At 47.8% G+C, this 23,459-nt stretch overlaps 1 protein-coding gene across 1 annotated transcript in view; it reads right to left on the bottom strand.

Annotated features, from left to right (window-relative positions):
- Positions 1-7,657: 7,657 nt before the first annotated feature.
- The window catches only part of Copz1 (COPI coat complex subunit zeta 1), a 22,419-nt gene continuing 6,617 nt past the window's right edge, over positions 7,658-23,459 (bottom strand). Inside the window, exons 2-9 of the mRNA XM_010609380.3 lie at positions 16,378-16,446; positions 14,243-14,324; positions 13,541-13,632; positions 11,907-11,962; positions 10,285-10,362; positions 10,087-10,138; positions 8,873-8,911; positions 7,658-7,987 (exon numbers count right to left, since the gene is read on the bottom strand). Coding sequence (XP_010607682.1) covers positions 7,940-7,987; positions 8,873-8,911; positions 10,087-10,138; positions 10,285-10,362; positions 11,907-11,962; positions 13,541-13,632; positions 14,243-14,324; positions 16,378-16,446 — 516 coding nt within the window. The 3' untranslated portion in view covers positions 7,658-7,939. The remainder of the gene's footprint in view (positions 7,988-8,872; positions 8,912-10,086; positions 10,139-10,284; positions 10,363-11,906; positions 11,963-13,540; positions 13,633-14,242; positions 14,325-16,377; positions 16,447-23,459) is intronic.

The raw sequence follows: 23,459 nt of genomic DNA, 5'->3' as shown, positions 1-23,459 counted from the left end.
CCCCCGCCATCCGCCGGGAGGCCGGGGTCCGAGGGTGCGGCAGGGTCGGCTAGGGAGCGGAGAGGAGGCCGAAGAGGGGGAGAGCGAAGGGGAAACTGAGGGGCAAAAGAGCAGTACAAAGAGGAAGTCCCCAGGGGAGGGAAGGCCGAGGGAGAGGAGGCTGGGAAGAGGAAGGGGGCCGGGCTGAGAAAGGGCGCGTTTGAGGGGCGAGCGGGCCGCCGCGGGGAGAACCTGCTGAGAGGCGCTTGTCGGACTTCGCTGTCCAGACCGAATGAGACGGAAATTTCCTTTTCCGAAAATGGCTCTGAGAGGGAAATTCTTAGAGGAGCAAAGGTGCAAAAGAGGAAGGGAGGGAGAGAGGCGGGAAAGGACAGCTGGAAGGTAATGCCCAAGAAAAGCGGGCGGGAGAACGGTAGAGAACTGATGGGTAGGCCCAGAACTGAGGTTGGATTTTGATTTTTGTTTAATTTTGTCTCGGGGGAGGGGTGACGTGAGAAAAGACCAATCCCCAGAGAAAATACTGAGGGAAATGGCTCCTGTCGATCCTCTCGCGAGGACCCCTGGGCGCCTCCCCCAGGAGATATCCTGCTACCTCCAGGCTGCGGTAGCCTCCTCGTGTCCTGTACCTCACTTCTCCCTCGTTCACCTCCCTGGTGAAATTTATGAGTGCAAGATTGGCCTTCAGGAATTAGGAATATTTATGCTTCTTTGAGAGTGAGATTTGAAGGTGATAAATAAGGGGGTCATTGCGGGGTGCAGCTGGGGGCTCCTATTTTTAACATGGCCACTTTCCCAAGGCTCCCAAACCCCCTTTCTCTTTCATCCAGAGCCAGAGGAGGAGCACTGAGGGGTGGAGAATGGGTTTCAAATATCGGGAAGGGGGCTTGAGGATCCTGGAGAGCCTCTCTGAGGCCTGCAGGTCTTTGCAGCAGAAAGGCCTGAAGGCAGCTAGGGGAGGAACTTCTCAAACATCCCAGGCATTCTCAGAGCCCCTGGAGTGCAGTTCAGTTTCTGAAGAGAGTGGGGAGAAGCCTGCTTCCCCTCTGCCCCCTAAATTTAGTTGCTGAGGAGCAGGGAAGAAGAGCCAGGAAATTCAGGACCAGGTTTCTCTGGCCTTTCTCCTCCCTCATATGGGAGAAGAATGAAATCTACTGCCCACAGTTTAGATCCCTGGGAAAGGAGGCTAGAATGTGGGGCTCAGGGCATCTCCTAGGAGCCTTGGACCTCAACCTCTCCATCCCCACTGCTGGCTGAGAATTAAGAACAGCCAATACTTCTTTTTTGTTTGTTGTTTGTTTTGAGACAGGGTCTCACTATGTAGTTGAGCCTGACACGGAACACACTGTGTAGCCCAGGCTGGTCTGGAACTCACAGTGATCCTCCTGCCTCAGCCTCTCGAGTGCTGGGATTACAGGTGTGCTGTGCGCCACCACATCTAGCCAGCCAATATTTCTTGATGCCCCTTGCTCTGGGCCTCCAGGAAGTGAGGGAGGGACAATCTGCTTGTGGATCCACAGGCCTTTGTTCTCAGCTCCAAAACCTCTGTGTCTGTAACCCCTCACCTAGCCATAGCACTTGCCCTGGGCCTGAGTAGGTAGTGAACAAAGATGGGGGTCACAATATAAGGGAAGTTTTCAGAGAACAGAGAGCTGGGGAAGAGTCCCCGCCCTACTATGCCCTCTCTGTACTCTGGCTTTAGTGAAGATGGCTGCAGTGCACTTGCATACACACACCAGCCTACTGCCTGTAGTGGGAGGAGGGAGAGGGAGAAGGGTCTACACTGGCCCTTTAAGAGGCACTTAGGGTCAGAAAGCCCGGGCTACAGAGAGGGGAAGGAGCTGATGTCAGAAGACGGATGGGCAGCAAGATGGGGATTGATGCTAATGGGGGAGTTAAAGCTAAGTACCCAGACACTCAGAGGGCAGAACTGCAGATCTGTCTTCCTTATGCTCACCCCCCCCAACCAAGGCTGTAAATCTGCCTCCTCAATTGGGGGGAGGGGGAGTAATGAAAAAAGAGGCTCTCCTCTCCCTTTTCCTGTTTCTTCCTTACCCAGCAACTATCTCCCCAATTCTTTTGTCCTCCCCAATCTGTCCACCCAATCTATAACCCCTTACAACTAACATTTCCAACTTTTGGCTTTTCATCAGAAATTGAGTGAATGGTTTCAGCTTGCAGAGGAGCTTGAGAAAAGACCACCGGAAGTTTTCCTCACCAGTTTTAGTATTTGTGCTGCCAAAGCAAGCACACATTTTTGTTTGTTTTGTTTTTCTGGTACTAGGACTGAACTCAAGACCTTGCACTTGCCAGGCAGGTGTGGCACCACTGAACTATAACCCCAGCCCTTCCTCACCAGACATGGATGGAAATGGGGTTAGGAGGATTTTGGTGAGACTAGTTTGGACGTGCCCTGCTGCCTCACTTTCTCTTCCTTCTGCGCACTTCTCACCTAGGCTGGTAGGAGGAAGGCAGGAAGTAGGATGTTGGGTGTCAGGAGGTGGGAGGGCTGTGAACCTCAGAGTTGAGAGTATGGACGCCTCTGACACACTGAGATTCTGGAGGGGTGGGGGGCACCAAAGGCAGCGAGGGAAGCTGCTGGAGCCGTCCACAAGAGATACACGGTGGGTTTCTTGGAAACTCCTAGATCATAACCTTCCCTGTCCTCCAGCACACACCCTGTCTGCTGAGTAGAGACAATTTCAGGCCAATAGCGTATTTACTGTAAAGGCAGGGTCCGGCTGCTCCTTATTTGTTAGGAAGGAGTTGGTGATCTCTGGGAGGAAGGTTTTTTTTCAGAGGGGCTGGAGCTAGCAACCTTTAGCCTTTTCTTTTCTTTCTTTTCTTTTTCTTTTTCTTTTTTTTTTTTTTTTTTTTTTTTTTTTTTTTTTTTTTTTTTTTTTTTTTTTTTTTTTTGAAACGGGGTCTCACTGTAGTCAAGACTGACCTGGAACTCACTGTGTAGGCCAGGTTGGTCTCAAACTCACAGTGATCCTCCTGCCTCAGCCTCCCGAGTGCTGGGATTACAATGTGTACGCCACCATGGCCGGCTGGCCAATTTTTTCTTATTTTCAGGACCCTTATTTCCCTCCCTACTGGTAATCTGCATCTGTTCTTGAGAAGACCCTCTCCATATTAGGGAGCAGTCCATGTGTATCTCATCTGTTGTAGTATTAGAGCCGAATTTACTGGTGCCTGATTCCTCCTCAGTATCCATAAAAGAATTGCTTTAGGACTTGGAACTCAGCAACATGGACCTCATCTTTTCCTTGCTTCCAGTTTTCTTTCATAGGCTAAAAGTCACCTCAAAGTCATCCTATTCACTGTTTTCAGAATTCTCGGAAATGGGGAGAAAGCGAGGCTGAGATAGGAAAAGTTGGGGTTTGGGAGTTGGAGCCACACGACCCCAGCTTTCCAGCCGCCTGCAGCCACTGGCCTAGTAGTGTTCCCTCCCATTGCAGGGAGGTCATCCACTGCCCCCAGCCCTGGTCCCTGGCTGCTTCTCTATGCTGGTGATAAATCCTGTCTTTGTCTCCCCAGTGACCCAGGCCCCAGGCAGGCTGGGGGTCAAAGGCTGGGGAGGGGGTCACTGTGGAGGAGGGGAAGTCACAAGGGGAGTGGGAATAGAAGACAGACAGGAGCAGCTGGTGGGCAGGCTTGGGGTGGGCAGTGAAGGGATAGGGCCTCCTGATTCTATGGATCTCGGACATTCCAGCAGGCCTGCATTCCAAGTGGGAAAGACAGGATTCCTGAGAAGCTGTAGAAGGACCTCAGAATGCTCCCTCCAACATCAGGAATTCTGAGACTGGGGGGTGGCGTGGGGAGGTTGGTTTGAGGTGCCTCAGGGAAAGAGGCTTCTAGAAGAAACGGGAGAATAGTGTTGTTGGAATCATGCCTATCACCACCACCTGGGACCCTACCACATACATGTGCCATGTACACACACACACACACATGCGCGCGCGCGCACGCGCCCTGCTAGCATGAGGGAGCCCAGGAGAGCAAGCCTGCTCCTAGCCCGGCCCCTCCCCAGCTGTGGCCCTTCTCTGCTGTGACTTTCCTGTCACCACCTCTCCATTATTTTTCTCTGCTCCCAGACTTTCTTTGTGTCAGTTTCTCTTTCTCAGTTTGTTGCTTTAGCTTCCTGCTAACTCTCAGCCTCTGCTCGTCTCTCAGTTGCTTTTTCTCCCCCGTTGTGTTTCTAGTTCCGTCTTCTTGTACCCCTCCTCCCACTTCTTGGACTCCATCTGTCCTGCCTCTGCCCTTTTCACTTCAGCCATGGCCTCTACCTCAGTCCCACCAGGAAATGCACCCAGTTCTGGCCCAGTGGGGCCCTTTGGGTGTCAGGTTGTGAGAGGTGGGAGGAGAAAAGCAGCTCCTTGGAGTGAGTCCCGCCTTGGTGGGAGGTCTGAGAATCCTACTGTTTTGCTATGGTACTGAAGCAGAGGAGGGGGAAGCCAGGTGACCAGAGAGCGAAGCATAGCATAACTAAGGGAGAAGGAAAGGAAGAGATCGACAGAAAGATACAGGAGAAAAAAACACTAGAGAGAAGGACAAGGATTTAATGTTCCCACTAAGTGGGTTTTAGGATGACCTGAAGGGAAGGGGCTGAAGGACATCCACTGAGCTATTTGAGAAACAGATCTAGAGGCAAGGTCTGGAAACCCAGTCTGAGAAACAAAAATGCAGTGCCTGCCAGGCAGCCATGATCCTGGCCTCTCTTGCCTATCTAGAGGTTCTCAGAGGCCTCTGTCGCCTTTGCAGACAATCTAGAAGCACTGCTTCCCTCCTTAACTTCTTCTGAAGCCACCTGTCTTCCTCCTCTAGCGAGAATGACATCAGCTCTAGTAGCCCTTTTGCTGAGGTACTGCTCCATGGGTGCAACAGAGGCCAATCACCGGGCCCCACCCATTCTCAGCCCAGCACGCTGCAGTGGGAATAGAGGAGGAAGGGGCTGCAGGACACAGTGGGGGAAAAAAGGGACGCGGCACTAGGACGGAGAGGAGCCTAAGGGGGCACTTGAGCAGGAGAGGCTGTAAATCACCCTGTGGGGGGCTCCCACTGCCTGAGCTCAGTGGGGTGGGGAAAGGACAGACACTGTGGGGGCGGGATAGGGAATCGCCACATCTGGCAGGCAGGTGTCTGGCACTGTTCAGGCTGTAGTCACTTTCCCAGCCAAAGGGGGAGAGGGGAGGAGGGGCCTGTTAGGGTCCTCTGGGGAAGAGGGAAAAGCTCACAAAGTCAGAGGCCCACAACCAGACAGAGCAGCGGGAGAGCCTCAGACCCTGCTTCCCATCTCTGCTCCAGTTGGCACTGAGGATTGGTTTGCGCTTGTACAAAAGAAAGTTGCTGGCCAGATGACTGGGGAGGCCAGTGCACCAAAGTTCTATTCCTAGTGGGAAACAGAAGACAGAAGAAACTGAAGGCCTCAGAATTCCAAATTAGAGAGCCAGACAGAACTCCCCTCTCCACACCACGGATGATCACCAGCCCCAACTCTGGCACTGACCCCCCCCAACCATGTGGGGCGATGAGATGGGAGGTTAGGGTGCTAAGACTGTGCACCCCCACACACACAACAGACAAAAGACAGAAGTGATCCTGGTCCTCCTCCTGCCCCTCTATTCACGCTTTCAATACAGGACTGCAGGCAGGGCTGGTCCACCCAAACTTCTCTCCTATCCACTAAGAGGGCTTCTGGGCCCAGGTATCCCACAGCTGCTGAGCCTAACACCAAGTTTCCACAGAGGAGTGAGCCAGCCTAGACTGCTCTGGCCTGCACATCCTCAGGCTGCAGTCTCCCCATTCCTTTACCTTCCTTCATCCTTCCCTATCTGAGCTATTAATTCCATCTCTTGCTTAATCCAAGAATGGCAGGCTCATCTCGTGAGCAGTAGAGGTGACTGAGGAGACCCTTCAAATTGCCGTGGAGGAAAGCTCTTCACACTACCCCCTCCTTAAAATCCTGCCGAGGAAGGGGGAAAGAAAACCAAAGCATTCTCCTGTCGCCGCGGCAACCATAAAAACCCCAGCTAAATCCATCTTGTGAGCTCACCGCCCCATTAAGATGCAGGGCCAGGCTCTGCGCCAGCCCAGCCACATTCATTTGTGCGAATAAAGGTGGAGGAGGGGGAGGGGAGCAGGCTCTGGAGGGACGGGGAAATGGCGAGAAGAGGTTATTTACACCACCGTCCTGACCTTCTGGAGCAGTGCTGGCTCCGATAAATAACCCGCTCAGCGCCGTTTCAGAGCAGGAGTGGGAGGTGCAGGAAGGGAGAGGGGCTGGAGGAGAGCCCCCACGCAGGTGCGCGTCTCCGGGTTACTAATGGCTGAGGCGGGAGCAGGCAGCTGGCTTTGGGGGTGGGGGGGAGAACTCAGTTCCCTGAGACTCCCACTGAGAAATATACCATCCCCACCCCACCCCTGGCGCCAATATCCAGGCGAGAGGACTGAGAGATGCCAAGGAGGCAAACAGCCCCGTAAATTAGGCATGGGGAGGGGGGTTTTGCTGGAGAGTCTCAGAGGTAGCAAGAAATATTATAAGATGGGGGGTGGGGGCTGAAGGAATAGGAGTAGCTGCCAAAAAGAGAGGAACAGAAACATCACACAAAGGCAGTTTGGAAAAAGAAATGTTTTATTCCTCTTTGCAGAGAGCAGTATAGGAAGGTGGCCATCTCCTGATTCTGTACATCTCCTACATGAAGGCGCCTCCTCAAATATCCCATCATCAGCCGGAACTTCAGGGCTGGAGAACTGGCAGTTAGTGGGTAGGGCAGAATTCTAGGTCCTGGGAAGGGTTTTCTAAGACAGATTTTTAGGGAGGAAGTTTTGAGTCAAAGGAAAAGATAAGACCTAAAAGTAGGTGTTTCACTGTCTGTCCTCCTGGGGAAATCCGGGTCCCAAAGGAAAGGCACCTGTCAGCCCTCACCAACTCCTTTTTTATCTAAGGTTGAGGCAGAGAGGACAGGGTTAAGCAGCCAACTGAGACCCAAGGCAGAGGAACAAATGCACTTGAAGGAGGTGAGGGACTGAGAGCCTCAAGGTCCAAACCATAAGCCTCTCTTCTTCTCCAGTTCTGAACAGAAATTCTCCCCAAAATAAGAATGGACTTTTAGTTCCAGTGACTGGCTCTGCTCCAGGGCACAGTGAGGACAAAGCCAGGAACAATCCCACAGGTAGTAGAGGTGAAAAGCTAAGACAGCAGACCAAGATAGGGACACTCAGAATGACTGCTCACAGACCACAGCAGTTCTGAAGCTGTATGCCTGGACCAGGGTACAGAATGAGTTTTAAAAGCCCTATCCTAGGGCTTCGGATTTGGCTCAGTGGTTCTGCCACCTGCCTCAAAAGAGCAAGGACCAGAGTTCAATCCCTGGTACCAAAAAAAAAAAAAAAAAGGCCTATTCCTACACTAAATCACTGTTTCTGCCACTCCCTCCCCTTCCTAGTGGCTATTTCTTGATTTCATTTCCAAGGCAGAGGACAGGGCATCAAGAAAAAAGGAGAGATGCTGAGGCCAGTAAGTGCCCACCCCTACTCACTCCTACCCCTCTCTGCTGGACATATGGGCTGTTGGGATGAAGGTTGTGTAAAGGCAAAGGGTGGAAAAAACACTCAGCACATTCTTTCTCCTGCTTTGATCTGGAGTGTAGCTACAGCAAAGGGCAAAGAAACTGAGGAGAAAATGGGGGTAGGTGACATGGAGCACAATCCAGTGTAGGAAGGAAGAGGGCGTTTCCCTGCCCAGCATCTAAATCTGCTAAGAGCTTTCCTCCCAGTAGAGTGAGAAGGAAAGGGAAGTGGGTTGGGGGGAAGGAGGGCAACCCCAGACAGGATGTGATCCCCGAGATGACCCTGAGAGCATCAGCTGGGGGCCTAGAGGAGAAGTCACAGCACACGTGCGGATTTTTGAGGGGGTGAGGTGTCAGGCACAGAAGAGACTTCACCGAAGGAGTGACCACTTGATCTGTTCTTTGGCTGACTGCAGCACCTGCGGAGACAAGGGCAGCACTTAAGGAGCCTTGATGAGGGACAGGGTGGGAGCAGTGTTCTCGCTCCCCTCACTTGCCTTCCCTGTCCTTAGAAGAACAAGAAATAGAAAAGTCCCAAGGGCAGAGGAATAGGAGGAAGCTCTCTAAGGTCCTAGAGGGTTGTCAGTGGGAAATTCACCCCAAATTCAAATCCTCTGGGGGAATGAAAATAGATATATTTGCAAGGAAAGAAAAAAAATGGGGGTTACTAGACACAGGTTACAAAGAGGGAGTTAGTTATACATCCAGATAGATTCTTTGGGGAGGATTTGAAGTGGGTAAAAACAGAAAACCCTCCCTTGCCCCCTGAATGAGGTAGACAGTTTTTCTGCAGTCAAGACAGCAGGATGATCTGCAAACCTGCACATACTGGAATATGCATTTCCAGCTTAGCCCTCATTTGAATAAGTGTGTGTGTGTGTGTGTGTGTGTGTGTGTGTGTGCGCGCACACACTTCATTTCCAGCTTAGCCCTCATTTGAATAAGTGTGTGTGTGTGTGTGTGTGTGTGTGTGTGTGTGTGCGCGCACACACACACACACACACAGACCATCTGCTTAAGGCAAGCCTCTGCTGAGGAATAAATCACTGGATGAGGCATTGGGCAGGGAGGGTTTGAAGGGTACATAGTAAGGCTGACAGCCACTGCTCAGGCAACTGAGGAGCTGGGAGTGGGAGTGAGGGATACTGGGCTATGAGGCAGGGTCCCAGTTCTCTGGAATACGAGGGACCAAGGAGGACAGCTGTCTCTGATCTCATTCTGACCTGGCAGGTTGGGACAGACCGCTGTTCCAGCCTCTTTACTGACCCTGTCCATGTGGAGAGGCAGAAGAGAGAAAGTCATACCTGAGACACGGTCTGCTCGGTGAGGGGGACATCTTCACCCTGTGGCACAGAGACAAGCATTTACATTGGTGTCTGGTAGTGGTGAAGAAAAGCTGGTCCTTTAAACTGAAGCAAAGGGCAGATGCCCTAAACTTTTCGGTTCCTTCTAGGAACCAGTAGAACTTACAATTTTAGTTGGCCAGAGGGACTGTGAACAGAAAAGGGCCGTTTCATTCATGTTACATTTTAAGGCAGAAGGACTTCTTAAAAGATTTATTCCATTCCAAATAATCAGCAGGTTATCTGATCCTCAACTCCCTCAACTCAGGGGTGGGAGACCTGATTCCCTAGTCAGAGGAGACCTTTCCTGATTATCAATATCACTGGGGAAAGGATGAGGGGGAGCTAGGGGTAGTTTAATGGATCCCGCAAGGCCTGATGGGTAACGACAGCATGTTAATTTGAAGAAATAAACTGCTGCAACAGCAGCCTGAGAAGGAAAAGGGGGAGTCAGTGGGGGGACCTTCTCTCTTGCCACATAGACATATGTTAGAGGAGAAGATTAAACTATGCAAATGGAGCCCACGGCAGTTAAGGGAGAAGATTTGCCATTACCCGGCACTGTCAGCCTTCACTCTGTGGAGGTCAGAGCTGGGACGTTCTGTGAACAGGGAGGTTTGTGTCGCTTAGATATCGCTTGAGCCCCACAATTTGCAGGTGGGCTCTCCCTGTACCCCATGATCTCCCCAGCAAGATCTGAGCCTTCTATAGTTAATACTGAGGCCCCCTTCTGAGATCACTAGCACCCAGGAGTATTAAAATTCTGGACAATAGCACTTCCTTGTGGAGATTATCCTGTTACGTAAGATGTTAAAAGATGTGAAAGACACTCCTCTATCTCAGATAATTGGATTCACCCTCAAAGAGAGAATAGGCCCAACTCATTTCTTTACAGCTTTAGAGCCCTAAATATGAAAGTTTTATTTTATTTCATCATCTATTCAACATAAATACATTAAGTGTACACTTTGTGCAAAAACTGTGTGTGATGTTAGGCACCACTTTAGGGACAGAACTAAGTTCCTTCTGCTTGGCTTCTTTGGGACACTGAGACGGGAAGAGAAAGAGAAGGTTAGATGTATTCTATCAGCCCTGCCCCTTAGACACATTCAGCAGGTGTGACTCTGGGGGTGTTTGTAAAGAGGAGGATTCAGGGAAAACACATTCCCACTTACCCTTAATGCCACCCGGTGTACCACTTGCTGGGGATCACTCTCTAGGATCACCCTACAAAAAAGAAATCACTGTTTACTCTGTCCTGAAGTACCAACTCATTGTGGGGATAGGACTTCTAGCCACTCAGTCCACTTGATAAATGACAGAGCAGTCACCCCGACCTCCCCAGCCCAGATTCAGGCAGGTCAGAGACTCACCCTCCATCTACGATTTCATCCACAGCCAAGAAAAGCCCCTCCATGTTCTCCAGCAGAGCTCGCTTTTCTACATTTTTCCTAAGACCCCCAAAAAGAAGAGAAAAATCAGCATGTGTGTGAAATGAATCCTAGGACATTATCTGGACAAGGGTCCTAAACTAGACCAATAAATGTTTCTACCAACCAGACAGAGATGTGAAAAACTTTGTAGTTAATCCACTATAAACCTCTCCCTATTCTTGTTTGCTGAGTAAGATTCAGAAATATCAGGAAGGAGAGTTTTGGTTTTTTTTCTTTGGAGGGGTACTGGGGATTTTGCACTTGCAAGGCAGGCAGCAGAACCACTGAGCCAAATCCCCAGCCCTGGAAGGGGAGTTTTACAAGCATAGTCAATAATATCTGATTATTCACAAGCTGATTATCTAGAGCCATTATTTCCTATCATTTCTTTCCTACCTGCCACAATATTGCTCATGACACTGCTTACAAACAGACATGAGTGGGTGGAAAAAAGGACATAAACAGAGCTAAAACTCAATCTGGTGGTGTGGGAGGTGAGGAGAGGTTGAACACAAACCCTGTCTGCATTCAAGCCCTAACAAAGCTAAGCCTCTCTCTGCTTTCCCTCCTTCCCCTCCCTCACCAGGCCTTGAAAAGCAGCCTCCCCACTCAGGCCCTGAAAAGAAGCCCAGCTAGGGGAATAAGAACAGTCAGGGTCTGCAGCCACCAACCACAGATCCGGTGGTTGGTGCTTGTGGCCTGTCACATCCGTCAGTTTGACTCTTTCACTAGATTACCCGAAATGAAGTCTATTCATTCACCTGGCTGAGAAATAAATCATCCCCTTCCTGAGGAAACCTGAGCCATTAGCCCTGCTGATTCTGTGGGGCTGAGCGCGCCTGCTGTTCTGCTCAGGATGGCTGTCTGTACTGAGCTCACATGGGAGCTGCCTGGGGAATGATGCTCAGAGCCCTGGATGTTTTCAAGAAAAGTATCTTATATCTCTTCTGCCTTTCTACCTGGAAAAACAGTGCTAGTGGGAGGTACAGAGGGAGAAGAGGCTAAACGGTACATTCTTCCTGCTGTATAGAGGGAAAAACTAAGGGTCAGAAGTGGAAAACTGGAGTCTTGCCTCCATTCCCAAGGTAGAGATGTTTCATCTGGGACACTGCCTTACTGCACTTTCCCCACTGCAAAGAATGGAGCCCAAGGAACCAGCTGGAAGGCACTCAGATCTCTGAGGGAGCCGCAGGGGATCAACAGGAAGGTCCCCTTCCTAAGTAGCAGAATTATTCCTCAGGACAGACATGCACTACATCCGGTGCCCTCCTCAGTGTAGATTACTCTGAAATAGTACACCCATCTACTTAAACTAATCAACCAACTTGAGCCTCTGCCAATCCCCACAAATCCCTGGACCTGAAAAATACTTTTACTGTAAATACCAAGATCAAGAATGGCTGCTCAGTTGGGCATGGTGGTGCACACCTGTAATCTTAACACTTGAGGTTGAGGCAGGAGGATCATGAATTTGGGGCCACCCTGGGATACATAATGAGATTGTGTCTCAAAACAAAACAAACATCCAAACAAACAAACAAATGAAGAGATTGGCTGCTTACCTTAGCATCTGGCTCAAGGAGTCAAACAGGCAGTTCAGAACAGCCATAAGCATAAGCTGTTGGGGAACAGAGGAAATAGAAGATTCAAGACTCTGAAAACTGCTACCCAAAAGCAAAACTGTCCATTTCATTAAGCAGAAAAACACATTACAGGACCAAAAACATAAGGTGGAAATGAGAGCAAAACAGGAAGAAGACCTGTAGTTTCTCACAGAAGTGAATTCTGCTATGTGATCCCACAATTTGAGGTCTCTTTTGGCCAGAAGTTCTAATAGAACTTGTCTGTCATAGTCTTCTGTGGGTCTTTACCAACTCCATATATGTCATATGATGCCATAAGTAGAAAGAGCAATAATTAAGTATGTAAGGGCAGAAGAAGACACCAGAAAGAAATAGCCTTTTCCTTCTTTGGGGTGGGGCACAGGGGTCTGCTGGGAATTGAAGCTAGGGCTTGGAGAATGCTCAATATGAGCTTTACTGCTACACTACACTGTCACTGCCTGAGCGTGGGCCTTTGAGTCAGACAGATGGGCTTGTATCCCAGCTCACCCATTTATACATGTGTTACCCTGTGAGTTAAAGTACTAGATTGGACCACATGAAACTGACACTTGTGTAATTTAACAATGGTCAAATACAAGTAATTTTATATGGTTCCTCATGGTTTGGTTTCCTCCTCAGTAAACAATGGTATGAATGCCTACAATTTATAGAAGTGATACAAGACTCAAGTAACAATGTACTTTAAAAAGCACTCACAGCAATAACAGCTCAGTAGAATGTGGGTCTCTCAAACTTTTACTTTCACTGAACATTATCTGGAGGCTTATTTTTACCTACCTGCTCTCACAGAAGTTGTTACTACTTGAGGTAGTTTTCCTCACTTACAGGAAGCAAGTCAGGACTACATTCACAGTCCCATTCATATTGTATGATTTAACAAGTCCATCATCTGAACGGCTTCAGTATGAACCAGTGTGTCTGCTAACTGGCCCAAACCCAGTCAAGTATGAACCTTGCATAACAGAAGCCAGTATCCCCCTACAACCTTGACCACACCCCAGAAATCCATCTTAAAAAACAACATGCAAGCTGAGCATGGTGGTGTACTTAGAATTCTAGCACACTTGCCAAGCATGCATGAAGCTCAGCGTTCAGTCCCCAGTGTGGGGAAGGGCAGCCGTCGTGTTCATGGTACATATTTGTAATCTTAGCCCTCAGGAGGCTGAGGCCACAGGCTCTCAAGTTCACAGCTAGCCTGGGCTACATAGCAAGTTCAAGGCCACTCTAATAGCAAGACCATGTCTCAAAAAACAACACACACACACACACACACATTTTTTTAAAAAAAAACACACACACACACACACACACACACACACACACACACACACACACAACTGACTCATCTACATACAGATTTAAAAAAAAAAAAAGAGAGATCTCAGAAAACTTTCTTTCTAGACTAATGCATTTGCAGGGCTATGCTTGTGAGCCTAGTGGGATCGCTGACCACTTTGTTAGCCCTGTCAGAAGCCAGAGAGATGTGCTTCTCTTAAGCCCCAAACTGGTGGCTGTGTCCTGCCTATGGCTTAGGAAGCAGGATCAGACAGCAAAGGGGTAGGGATTCTCACCTCATTTTCATAGGAGCTGCCGATCACATAGAAATAGAGATCAATACTGCTTTTATACACCACTGTAAGGCCTTCCAAGAGAGCAATTTCACCTGTGCGGGGAGGAAACAATGAAAACCCTGATGAGGAAGTGAAGAAACACAGCAGTTACCATGAACTCCTGGCCTCCAGCTGCTTGGGGATGAGGTAAGGTAGGCTGTAATGACCTCCAAAGACCAAAGTTGATCTATTTTTGGATGGTAGGACAAGGGAAGTATAAACTTGGGGGAGGAGAGATGTGTTTTCTCTCACCCTCCCTCACCCATCCCTACACAGTACACGCATTTCCCTCCTTGTATATGAGACAGGATACTAGTCGATCCTTCGGAGGTGAAAATGCAGAGCGGTCACCTTTACAGACTTCCATTTACCTGCCCTAATGGATGCGGTACAATAAGCAGAGCTGCAGTTAAATTTGTCAAGTGAGGCTCATAAATCCGGGGACTAGACAGGTAGCTAACAGCCAACCTTCTAGCACGGTATTCCCACGTGAGGTACACTCACCTCCCCATTACATTTCCGAAGAGTTTATTATATGAGGGGAGGAGGAAAAAAAGAAAAAGGAGGCAGAGTCATGTTATCCTTTTTCTCTAGTCCAGCTGCCACCCCCTACCTACTGTGGCTCCCCCCAGCACAGGGAGTAGTGAAAGGAAAATGACCTACTGTCAGTCCGATGCGTCTTGTTGAAAATGTTCTTCTCAAAGGCCTTCTGCTCCTTGACACTGGGGTAGGTGTCGTCATAGTACTGGTCAGAGGGAAAGGAGACAGGGTTGGGTCATTAGAGCTGGGAGCCCAGAATGATTAGTGACTATGTTTTGCCCTGGGATCCTGATTTCTCTCCTTCGAGGCATGAAGCAAGGGAGAAACACTGACATGGAGGAGGAAGGACTGCAGAGGCAGGGAGGGCAATGAGTAATCAAATTTTTAAAAATACACAAAGGACCTGTGGTAAGCAACCCCACCTCACATTTCTGAGTCTATCGAGGCCCCCTGAGGAGATAAGCTCGGCTCCTGCCTGCATCCTAGGAGAGATTTCCTAAGGACAAGGGACCCCCGAAGGGCTGCACAGGAGCTGCCCACGGCAGGCGGCGGTGCCCGAGAAATACCGTCACGGGAAGCACAGAACAAACCTCAGCCACTGCCTCACGTATGAAGCTGAGAAACAGGGAAAGACGGAAAAACTCCCACAAAGCAAGACAAGCCCTGCCTTGGGGTCCTCCCTATCTCAGCTTTCTTTTCTACAAACTGAAAGAAGCAGGGAGCGGCCTAGCATATCTCTGAGCGCACTTCCAAGCTCTCCCCAGCAAGGGGGCGGAGATGCAGGCTGCTAAATCGTTCTGCTCTTTAGGGGCTAATCCGTCGCAGTCAGCTGAAGACCTATGACAGGTCTGGCATTTAGTAACTGGATAACTGTTTCAAAAGGTGTCCTGCATAGTTACATCCAATTACAGGAAGGAACAGCTGGTGAATTCCAAACTAATCTCTACCTGCTGATTGATTTATGCTGTGCTCGCCCGGAGTTAAGACACCAGGGACAGAAGAAATTTCTACAGCAGGGGGAGAAGATGGAAGGAGAACAGGGGTGTCCTTTCTCCTCTCTTTCAGGAGATCCAAAGTTACAAACGCTGCACCCAGCAGCGATTAGAAATGTAGGGCTAGAATCCTGGAATTGCAAGAAATTTCCTGAGAGAAACCAGGAAGGGTAACAAAAGAGGGAAAGGGACAGGAGTGAGGGACACCAGCAGGGCACTCCTAATGTCTACATAATGCTTTGATCAGGAACTGAGGTTCCAAAGTTGTTCCCTTTTCTGATGCAGGCAACAAAGGAGGCCAAAGACTAAGGAGGAAAACAGTGGAATTAAGGGATAAAAGGAAATATAAAGCCCATTGTGGTGGCGCATATTGGTAGTCCCAGCACTCAAGGAGGCTGAGGCAGGAGGATCACCACAAGTTCCAGGCCAGCCTGGGTTACATAGTGAGTTTAAGGCTAGCCTGGACTAAATAGTGAAACCTTGGTCTCAAAAAAATCAAAATAAGAAAGAGAGAGAGGGAGAGGGAGAGGAAGAGAGAGGGAGAGGCTATGTCTCTTTACAGCAGCCCATGCTCAGGCCGTACAGTATACTTTTTTCCCCTACTTTTTACTTGGCCCAAACTTGCTCTGCAGAGCCTGTCCCCCCGCCACCTTTAATAAATGTAAAACTTTGCTACCAAAATAAATAAGTAAGGGCTGGAGATGTATGTCAGTGAAGAACTGGGGTTCAATCTCTAGTACGGAAAAAAACAAACAAGTTGTATTTGGAGTAGCTTGGTAATATGGAAGAATCCCTGGGCTGGGGATATAGTTAGTGGTAGGTCACTAAAAAAAAAGGAATAATTTTCTAAATTATACTATGAAAGAATACGAGTTAATAGTGCCAGTTCTAAAACACAAACCTTGGAGGTGGAGGTGGAGCTCAATGGTAGAGCATTTGTCTACCATGCCCACAGTCCTGGGTTCAATCCCTAGCACTGGAAAAAATAAAAAGATAGCTTTCTAAACGTATAAAAAATAATAAAACAGGGCCAGGCATGGTGACACACGCCTGTAATCCCAGCACTTGGGAGGCTTAGGCAGGAGGATCTCTGTGAGCTCAAGACCAGCCTGGGCTACAGAGTGAGTTCCAGGTCAGTCTCAACTACGTAGTGAGACCCTGTCTCAAAAAACCAAAAATAAATAAATAAATAAATAAAATAAAATAAACTTCAAGCCTCAGAATGTTTTTGTCCCTCTCCTAAACGAATCTGAAAGGGACTCTCACCTTGGCAAAAAGTCGATCTCCATCATTGTCCAGAATCAGGATGGCTTTGACAGTGTACAGGGAGGGTTCCTAAGGAGACAGGAATGGATCTTCAGTTCTGAAGGTGACCCCAGCCACAGGCAAGCCAGATACTTTCTTCCCCTAGACCCCCTGGGGCTACAAGGGGTTAGCGGTGATTCTGTATGGCCCCTACCCCAACACAGTTATGTTTGCACATTACTCACTGAAAATGATCAACTAGTAAGTGAACTGCACTGAGGGAGGGAGCATTTCAACAAAGGACTCCAAAGTGCCCAGAAACACCGTCTCTGACTCACAGAGGGTTTAATCAAGGTAGATCCTGCTGTTAAATCCAAATATTTGGTTTAGTTATTTCCCAAATTATCCTCTGCCTCTGGTTTCCCATGCACAAGTGAGTATGGGGTATGACCAGATTAATTAACAGGCACTGCACGAGGCCATCTGAAAACAGGAGTGAATGCTTCAGCGTACTTGGAAGTTTCTGCAGTCCCGATGCAGTAGCAATGCAGAGGCATAAAACAAACCTTCTCTACACCACCCACACACTGAGCAGAAGGAAATGAGTGTTTGCAAGCATATGGACACACACATCACTTCTCAATGCAACCCAGAGAGAAAGACATCATCCCCAAACTCCTACGAAACACAATTCCTCCACTACGCCCTAACCACTACTAGGACCTGTTAGGACCAGATGATGAGAAGACTTGAGAAACACCTCGAAGTCCTGGAGATAGTAATCAGGGGTGGGGATGTAGCTCAGGGGTACGGTGCATACTTAGCACGTGCAAAGCCCTGGGCTCAATCCCTAGTCCAAAAAAAAAAAAGAATCAAACTGAGGATGCTGGCTCCTGCAAAGGAATCAGTCTAATTATTTCCCTTCTCAACAGTAAATATATGACTTCGCAAAAACAGCGGTGCCCTGTTGCTCCCCCTCCTCTATCCTGGTTTGCTTCTAGGGAACCAGATAAAGGGAAAATAAGACTGGGGGGCCAGGTGTGGTGGCACACACCCGTAATCCCAGCACTCGGGAGGCTGAGGCTAGAGGATTGCTATGAGTTCGAGGCCAGCCTGAACTATATAGTGAGACACTGTCTCAGGGAAAAAAAAAAGAAAAAGATGCGGGTAGTTGCTAATGGGTAGAAGGTGTTTACCACTTCACATTCCTTGACTTTGTAATCACCACTACTCACCATGGCGGCGCCTGTGCTGTAAGACAAGGCTGTTGCTGAGCTACCTCTCTCCTGACCTTACTCAGGAAACCCACCGTCCCCAAAGGAGCCAAAGGCATTCCGCAAGCATATGTTCAACAAAGATCTCAGGGTGAAGAGGAAAGAATCATCGCCAGGACCTAAAAGGTAAACTGGCCTGTGAGGCTCCAGAAGGTTTATGGAAAGAATGGACCCCAGCTCAGGAGGGGGAGTGGGGATTAAGAATGGGAGTAAAAGAACTCAGTCTTTTGACAGGGCAATGAAGAACACAAGCTTTTCCCACTTGGATTCTTGGGGGCAGCAATTTTTGTGTTTTACTGATATACCCCCAAGAGTCCAGAACGATGTCTGACATACACTGAACTCTCAATATATGTTCAATAATCGAGAGAATAAGAAGGAATGAGAATAAGGTAAAATCTCTTGATGCAGTAAGTATTTAGGGGACCTTTAATCATTGGATTTCCACACCTAAGTGGACTTCCTGATGTGACCATTTTGGATGATATTTCACCAACCGTACTCTCCTCTGCCTCAGAGTGGGCACCCTATATACCATGCACTCTGAATAAAGAAGGCAGAATGAAGTCCCCTCTCCAAATAAGGAACTCTGCTGTTGAACACAGTAAAGTCCTCCAGAGTCTAGTTCAAAAGATCACAAACAGAAACAGATTTCCTAACGCCTAGTTCCTCACAGAAAGATTGTCCTATATAAAAAGAATTAAGATGTGTTCTGTACACGTACCAACTCCCCATGATGTGATCATTATAAATGTGCTGCAAAACATGTACTAATAAAGATAATTTTTAAAATACAGATCTTCCCACAAAGCAGGCTTGGTTTTATAGCACTTTGGTTCTCAATTTACCAAAAGGGAGACACCAAGGAGGAAAAGATTCAAATGAATGGAAATTTAGAAGAATTTTTCCTACCGCCTTCTCCCTAGAAATCCTTGGTTTTGTCCCTCTACCCACATTCATGGCGACTTTGGGGACTAGCCCATTGGTTTAATCTAGATCTGGCATCAGTGACCAGTTTTTCCAGCCAGCCTGGTATCCCTAGACAGAACAGGATCCTAAATAAAAGAAAAAGTGTAATGGCTACCAGCCAACTGGGAGAGCCAATGTTCTTGTGACCAACATGACATGTGTGTCTAATAACTGAGTGGACAAAAGAGAAACATCTCTGGATTCTGCCCATGGCTCTTTTCATTGGCTTCCTAGAATATGAAAAAAAAAATAACCAAATGCCAGGTGTGGTGGTCCAAGCATGCAATCCCAGCACTTTGGGAGGCTGAAGAAGGAGGAACAACTTGGACAACAAGGCAGGGAGACCCTGCCTCAAAAAAAAAATTTTTTTTTTAAAGGGCTAGGCTGGGTGCAAAGTCACTGGGTTCAATCTCCAATACTGAAAAACAACAAAAACCCAGAACACTGGGTCTTCCTGGGCAGGAAAAGACAGGCTGAGGAAGGCAAAGAGAAAGACCAGAGTTGATGTCTCAGAGCTGAGGAAAAGCAAAGATGGTATTACAGTGAAGGCTGGCCTCTTCACACTTCCCAAGGGAAACCACAACGAGGCATGAGCTGAACACCCCACTCTGCTACCCCTGCAGCCAGCAGCTTCTTCTCTGCCACCGCCTGACTACAGCTGGGTCCACTTCAGACTGGGGCCTTTACCTCTTGGGAGTGGGGAGAGCCTGCAGTGCCCCTCATGCCATAAAACCAGCCAGTTTAAAGCCCCAGAAGCCATTACTGGTAATGTAATTTCATTTTAAGTTTTTGCAAAGGGCAAGTTTATAAATAACTCCAAGCTGAGAAATAGGCTTCCTGGACAATGGACTAGCTTGACCTCGTAACACATTTCAGGTTGATTGTTGAGAAAGACCCTACCAGCTTAGGGCCATATTGAAAAGATTTAAAAGGTCTATTCTTCCCTCCCACTTCCCAAATGGGTAGCTGCGAGAAAGCTTTCGAGACAAAGTTCTGTGATGCACTGACTTTCAGAGAGCCACAGCCTGAGTGTATAACAGAACTTCACCTCAAATGCTAACGGCACCTGCACATGATGTATGGGCAGGCTGGCTTGTGGGAGGAGGTACAGTTTGGATAGTTTCATGTAAGTTTTATTATCAAGAAAACTAGAATGCACTCCTCAGGATGGCTGAGGCACCACCGAACAAGCATCTAGACTGCTACAAAAGAAGGTCTGATCTCAGTCAGGGGTCTGTAAAGCCTGGTGAAAACATCATATTCCTGGACTCTTCCCCTGCAGAAGACAACTACAGTGGAAGAGTCATTTCTAGTGCTGCCTCCTGTGGGCCTTCTGGATGACCTGCAGCTGCCTCAGATTATAGTCATTAGCAAAAATAAAAAGGCAGCTCTGCATAAAAGCTTTCTATTTGTATATCTTTTTTTTGGTACCGGAGATTGAACTCAGGTCCTTGCACTTGCAAGGCAGGCCACTGAACCACTGAGCTAAATCCCCGGACCCTATCTGTGTATCTTTTAAGTGAAACTTACAAAGATAGGCTCTAAAAAAAAAACACTGAATGAAGCCTGTTTACAGTACATTTATGGGAGCCGAGGATGTAGCTCGGTGACACCATGCCTGCCTCTCAAATCCAAGGTCCTGAATTCAAGCCTCAGTACCCCAAAAAAACAAAACAAACAAACAAAAAAAACTACCATACATTTATGAAAAAAACCTGGGGTAAGACGGCAATACTCTACAAAATACTGAATGGTGTTTAGAGCAGGGAGACAACATATATGCGGGCTATAACTAACTATTTGATTCTTTTAGGGGAAAAAAACAAGAAGCCTTTATAGAGTTAGCTTTTATCTACAGAGCTGAAAGAGCACAAATAAAAATCCAATCGAGGGCTGGGGATTTAGCTCAGTGTTGCCTCACCTTCCTGGTAAGCATAAAATCCTGAGTTCAATTCCTGGTACCAAAAAATAATAATACTCAGACGAAGATTCCTGGAAAGTTCTTCATCTCCTACTTAGGAAATCCTTAGGGCTATGACAAAAGGAACATACTGAACTGGGAATGGTAGTGCACACCCGTAGTTCCAGCATTCAGGAGGCTGAGGCAGTATTGTCTAAAGTTCAAGGCCAGCCTGCACCACATCAAGAGATTTTGTCACCAAAAAAAAAAAAAAAAAAAAAAAGCAGACCTGTTGGCTTAGCAACAGGTCTCAACAATTAGAAACTATAACAAGATACTATTTCTCTCAATCCTATTTTATAAAGTAAAACCAAGACAGAAAAAACTAGGAGGTGCCAAGTGTGTTGAACACATGTAATCCCAATTATTCTAAAGCAGGAGGGTCACAAGTTTAAGGTCAGCCTGGTCAATTTAGCAAGAGATCTTGTCTTAAAATTAAACAGACAAAAATGGATTGGGAGCCAGGGATTTAGCTCAGTGGTTCTGGCCCCTGTCTCACAAGCACAAGGTCCCAAGTTTGATCCCTTGTACCAAACAACAACAACAACTGCCCTTGAACAAAAACTTAACCATAATTTTCCAAAGGCGGGGGCAGGATTTACCTCAGTGGTTCCACCACCTGCCTAGCAAGTGCAAGGTCCAGAGTCAATCCCTGGTACCCCCAAAAAAGGATGGGAACTGTAGTGAGTGGCAGAGCACTTGCCTAGCATGTGTGAGGCCCTAGGACTCTCAGTCGCCCCAGCCCCACAACACTAAAAGGAGAAATTCCTAGATACCACTCCAGCTCTGCACGGCTAAGTGGGTATCTTGTTTCCTGATTCTGCCAACTTTTTTTTTTTTTAATTAAAAGCTTCTCTTGGGTTGAGGGTTCCAATTTGCTAGCCGCAAGCTATAGGCTTCAGATGAAAAAAATCAGCTAAGTGGCTTTATCAAGGACGAGCACATGAAAGAAGCACAGTTCACGGACTGGAGGGGAGGCTCAGCATAAGAGTGTATCCAAGCATGCACAAGGCCTGACAGTTTGACTGTCAGCACTGGAAAAAAAAAGCAGAGCTCAGGAAAGAACAGGATCATGGGTGTGACAAATCACCCAGCTGACATGAGATCAAATCTTGGTTACAGAGAGGAAACTAAACACCTGTCTTAGGAAGAACTAATAGCAGGTGGAGACGCCTAGAAAAGAACTTTCCTACCCAACACAGGCACTGGGTCCAGCAAAATACAGCCTCCCAGGTGCTAGAATCACATGTGTGCCACCACGCCTGGCCCCTGCCCCTTTTTTATTCTGAGACAGGGTCTCACTGAGCCACTAAGTCACCCAGGCTGGGCTTGAGCTTGCGATCCTTCTGCCTCAGCCTCCCAGAGTGCTGGGATTATAGATGATGGGTGTGGGCTACCACGCCCAGCTTGAGGTCCTTCAGATACAAAATGTTGAAAGTGCAGTCACCAGGTGTTCTGCCATCAGAAGATGTCTCTGAATCCCCTCAATCTGTTATTACATTCTCGATAAACCATTAACTCCAACTCTGCCTTTCTCTGAGACTCAGCTTCCTCTTCAGAGAAATGAGAAGTCTGACATAGATCAGGGAAGGTTAATACCTTTTTTGAGTTACAGCAGAACTCTGATAAGCTGATGAAATCTCTGGAGCTGTGTCCAGCAAAATACACATTCACAAATTATTCCAAATTCAAGGGGTTCATAGACTTGAGTTGAATAAAATCAGGTTTTTCTCTGAAGATAATGTGGAGGGGAAGGAAAAATGGGGAAATGAGTAATACTTTTATAAATTACCCCCTCTTTGCCTCACACTAATTAATGACCAATAAAGATGAGTGCGGCCTTTACAAATACAGAAGGCTGAGAAAATGAACACAGCCAGCAGGGGGAGTAAAGGTCAGCACCACACCCCTCCCATTTCCTCCCTGAATCTGATGACTGACATGGACAGGATAAAGCTGAGCAAACCTCAAGCTCCTCCAGAATGAGAAGTCTCTGTTCGGGTATTTTTTCCCTGTTACTAGGAATTGAACCCGGGGCTTTTGCACTAAGCCTCATCCAAGCCCTTTTTTGTTTTATTTTTGAGACACGGTCTCACTATGTAGCCCACACTGGACTTGAACTCACTACACAACCCAGGTTGGCCTCAAACTCATGGCTGTCCTCCTGCCTTAGCCTCCCAGGGGCTGAATTACAGATGTAATTATAGGTGTGTGTGCCATCATGCCTGGGCCTCCACCCTTTTTTATTTTTGTGGGTGGCGGTTTGAGACAGGGTCTCACTATGTAGCCCAGGCTGGTCTCAAACTCACAGCGATCCTCCTGCCTCAGCCTCTTGAGGGCTGGGACTACAGGTGTGCGCACCACACCCAGCTGCCCTTTTTTATTTTGAAATAGGGTCTCAGTGAGCCACTAAGTCACCTAGGCTGGGCTTGAACTTTTGATCTTCCTGCCTCAGCCTCCCATGGTGCTGATATAGGTTATGCTTGTGTGCCACCATGACCAGCTCCAAGTCCTTCATTTTAATATATTTATGCATGTATTTGTTGAGACAGGGTCTCTCTATGTAATTCTTGGCCTCAAACTCATGTGATTCTCTTTCCCAGCCTCCCAAATGCTGAAGTTACAGGCATGCTTCACACCTCGCAGGTCCTTTCTTAAAACTCCAAGAGTCAGAACACCAGAGAATTTTTTGCCCAGAAGTGACATAGTCCCTATTTCTTCAACTGTCATGGAAACAAATGATTCATAGAAATGAGGGTGGATGCAGCACTGATGAAAAGATTAAACTGAAAAGGCTAAAATCAGACTGTGTTCCACACCTGAGGCCTGAGAGTAACTGAAGAACTTCCTTAAGAAGCCCTCATTTAAATACAACTCACCAAAAAAAAAAAAAAAAAAAA

This window comes from Fukomys damarensis, unplaced genomic scaffold, assembly GCF_012274545.1.
Source record: "Fukomys damarensis isolate Sample0158 unplaced genomic scaffold, DMR_v1.0_HiC HiC_scaffold_15, whole genome shotgun sequence".
NCBI classification, from domain to species: domain Eukaryota; kingdom Metazoa; phylum Chordata; class Mammalia; order Rodentia; family Bathyergidae; genus Fukomys; species Fukomys damarensis.
The sequence above is the reverse complement of the archived record's forward strand: the minus strand, read 5'-3'. Positions and strand labels throughout refer to the sequence as shown.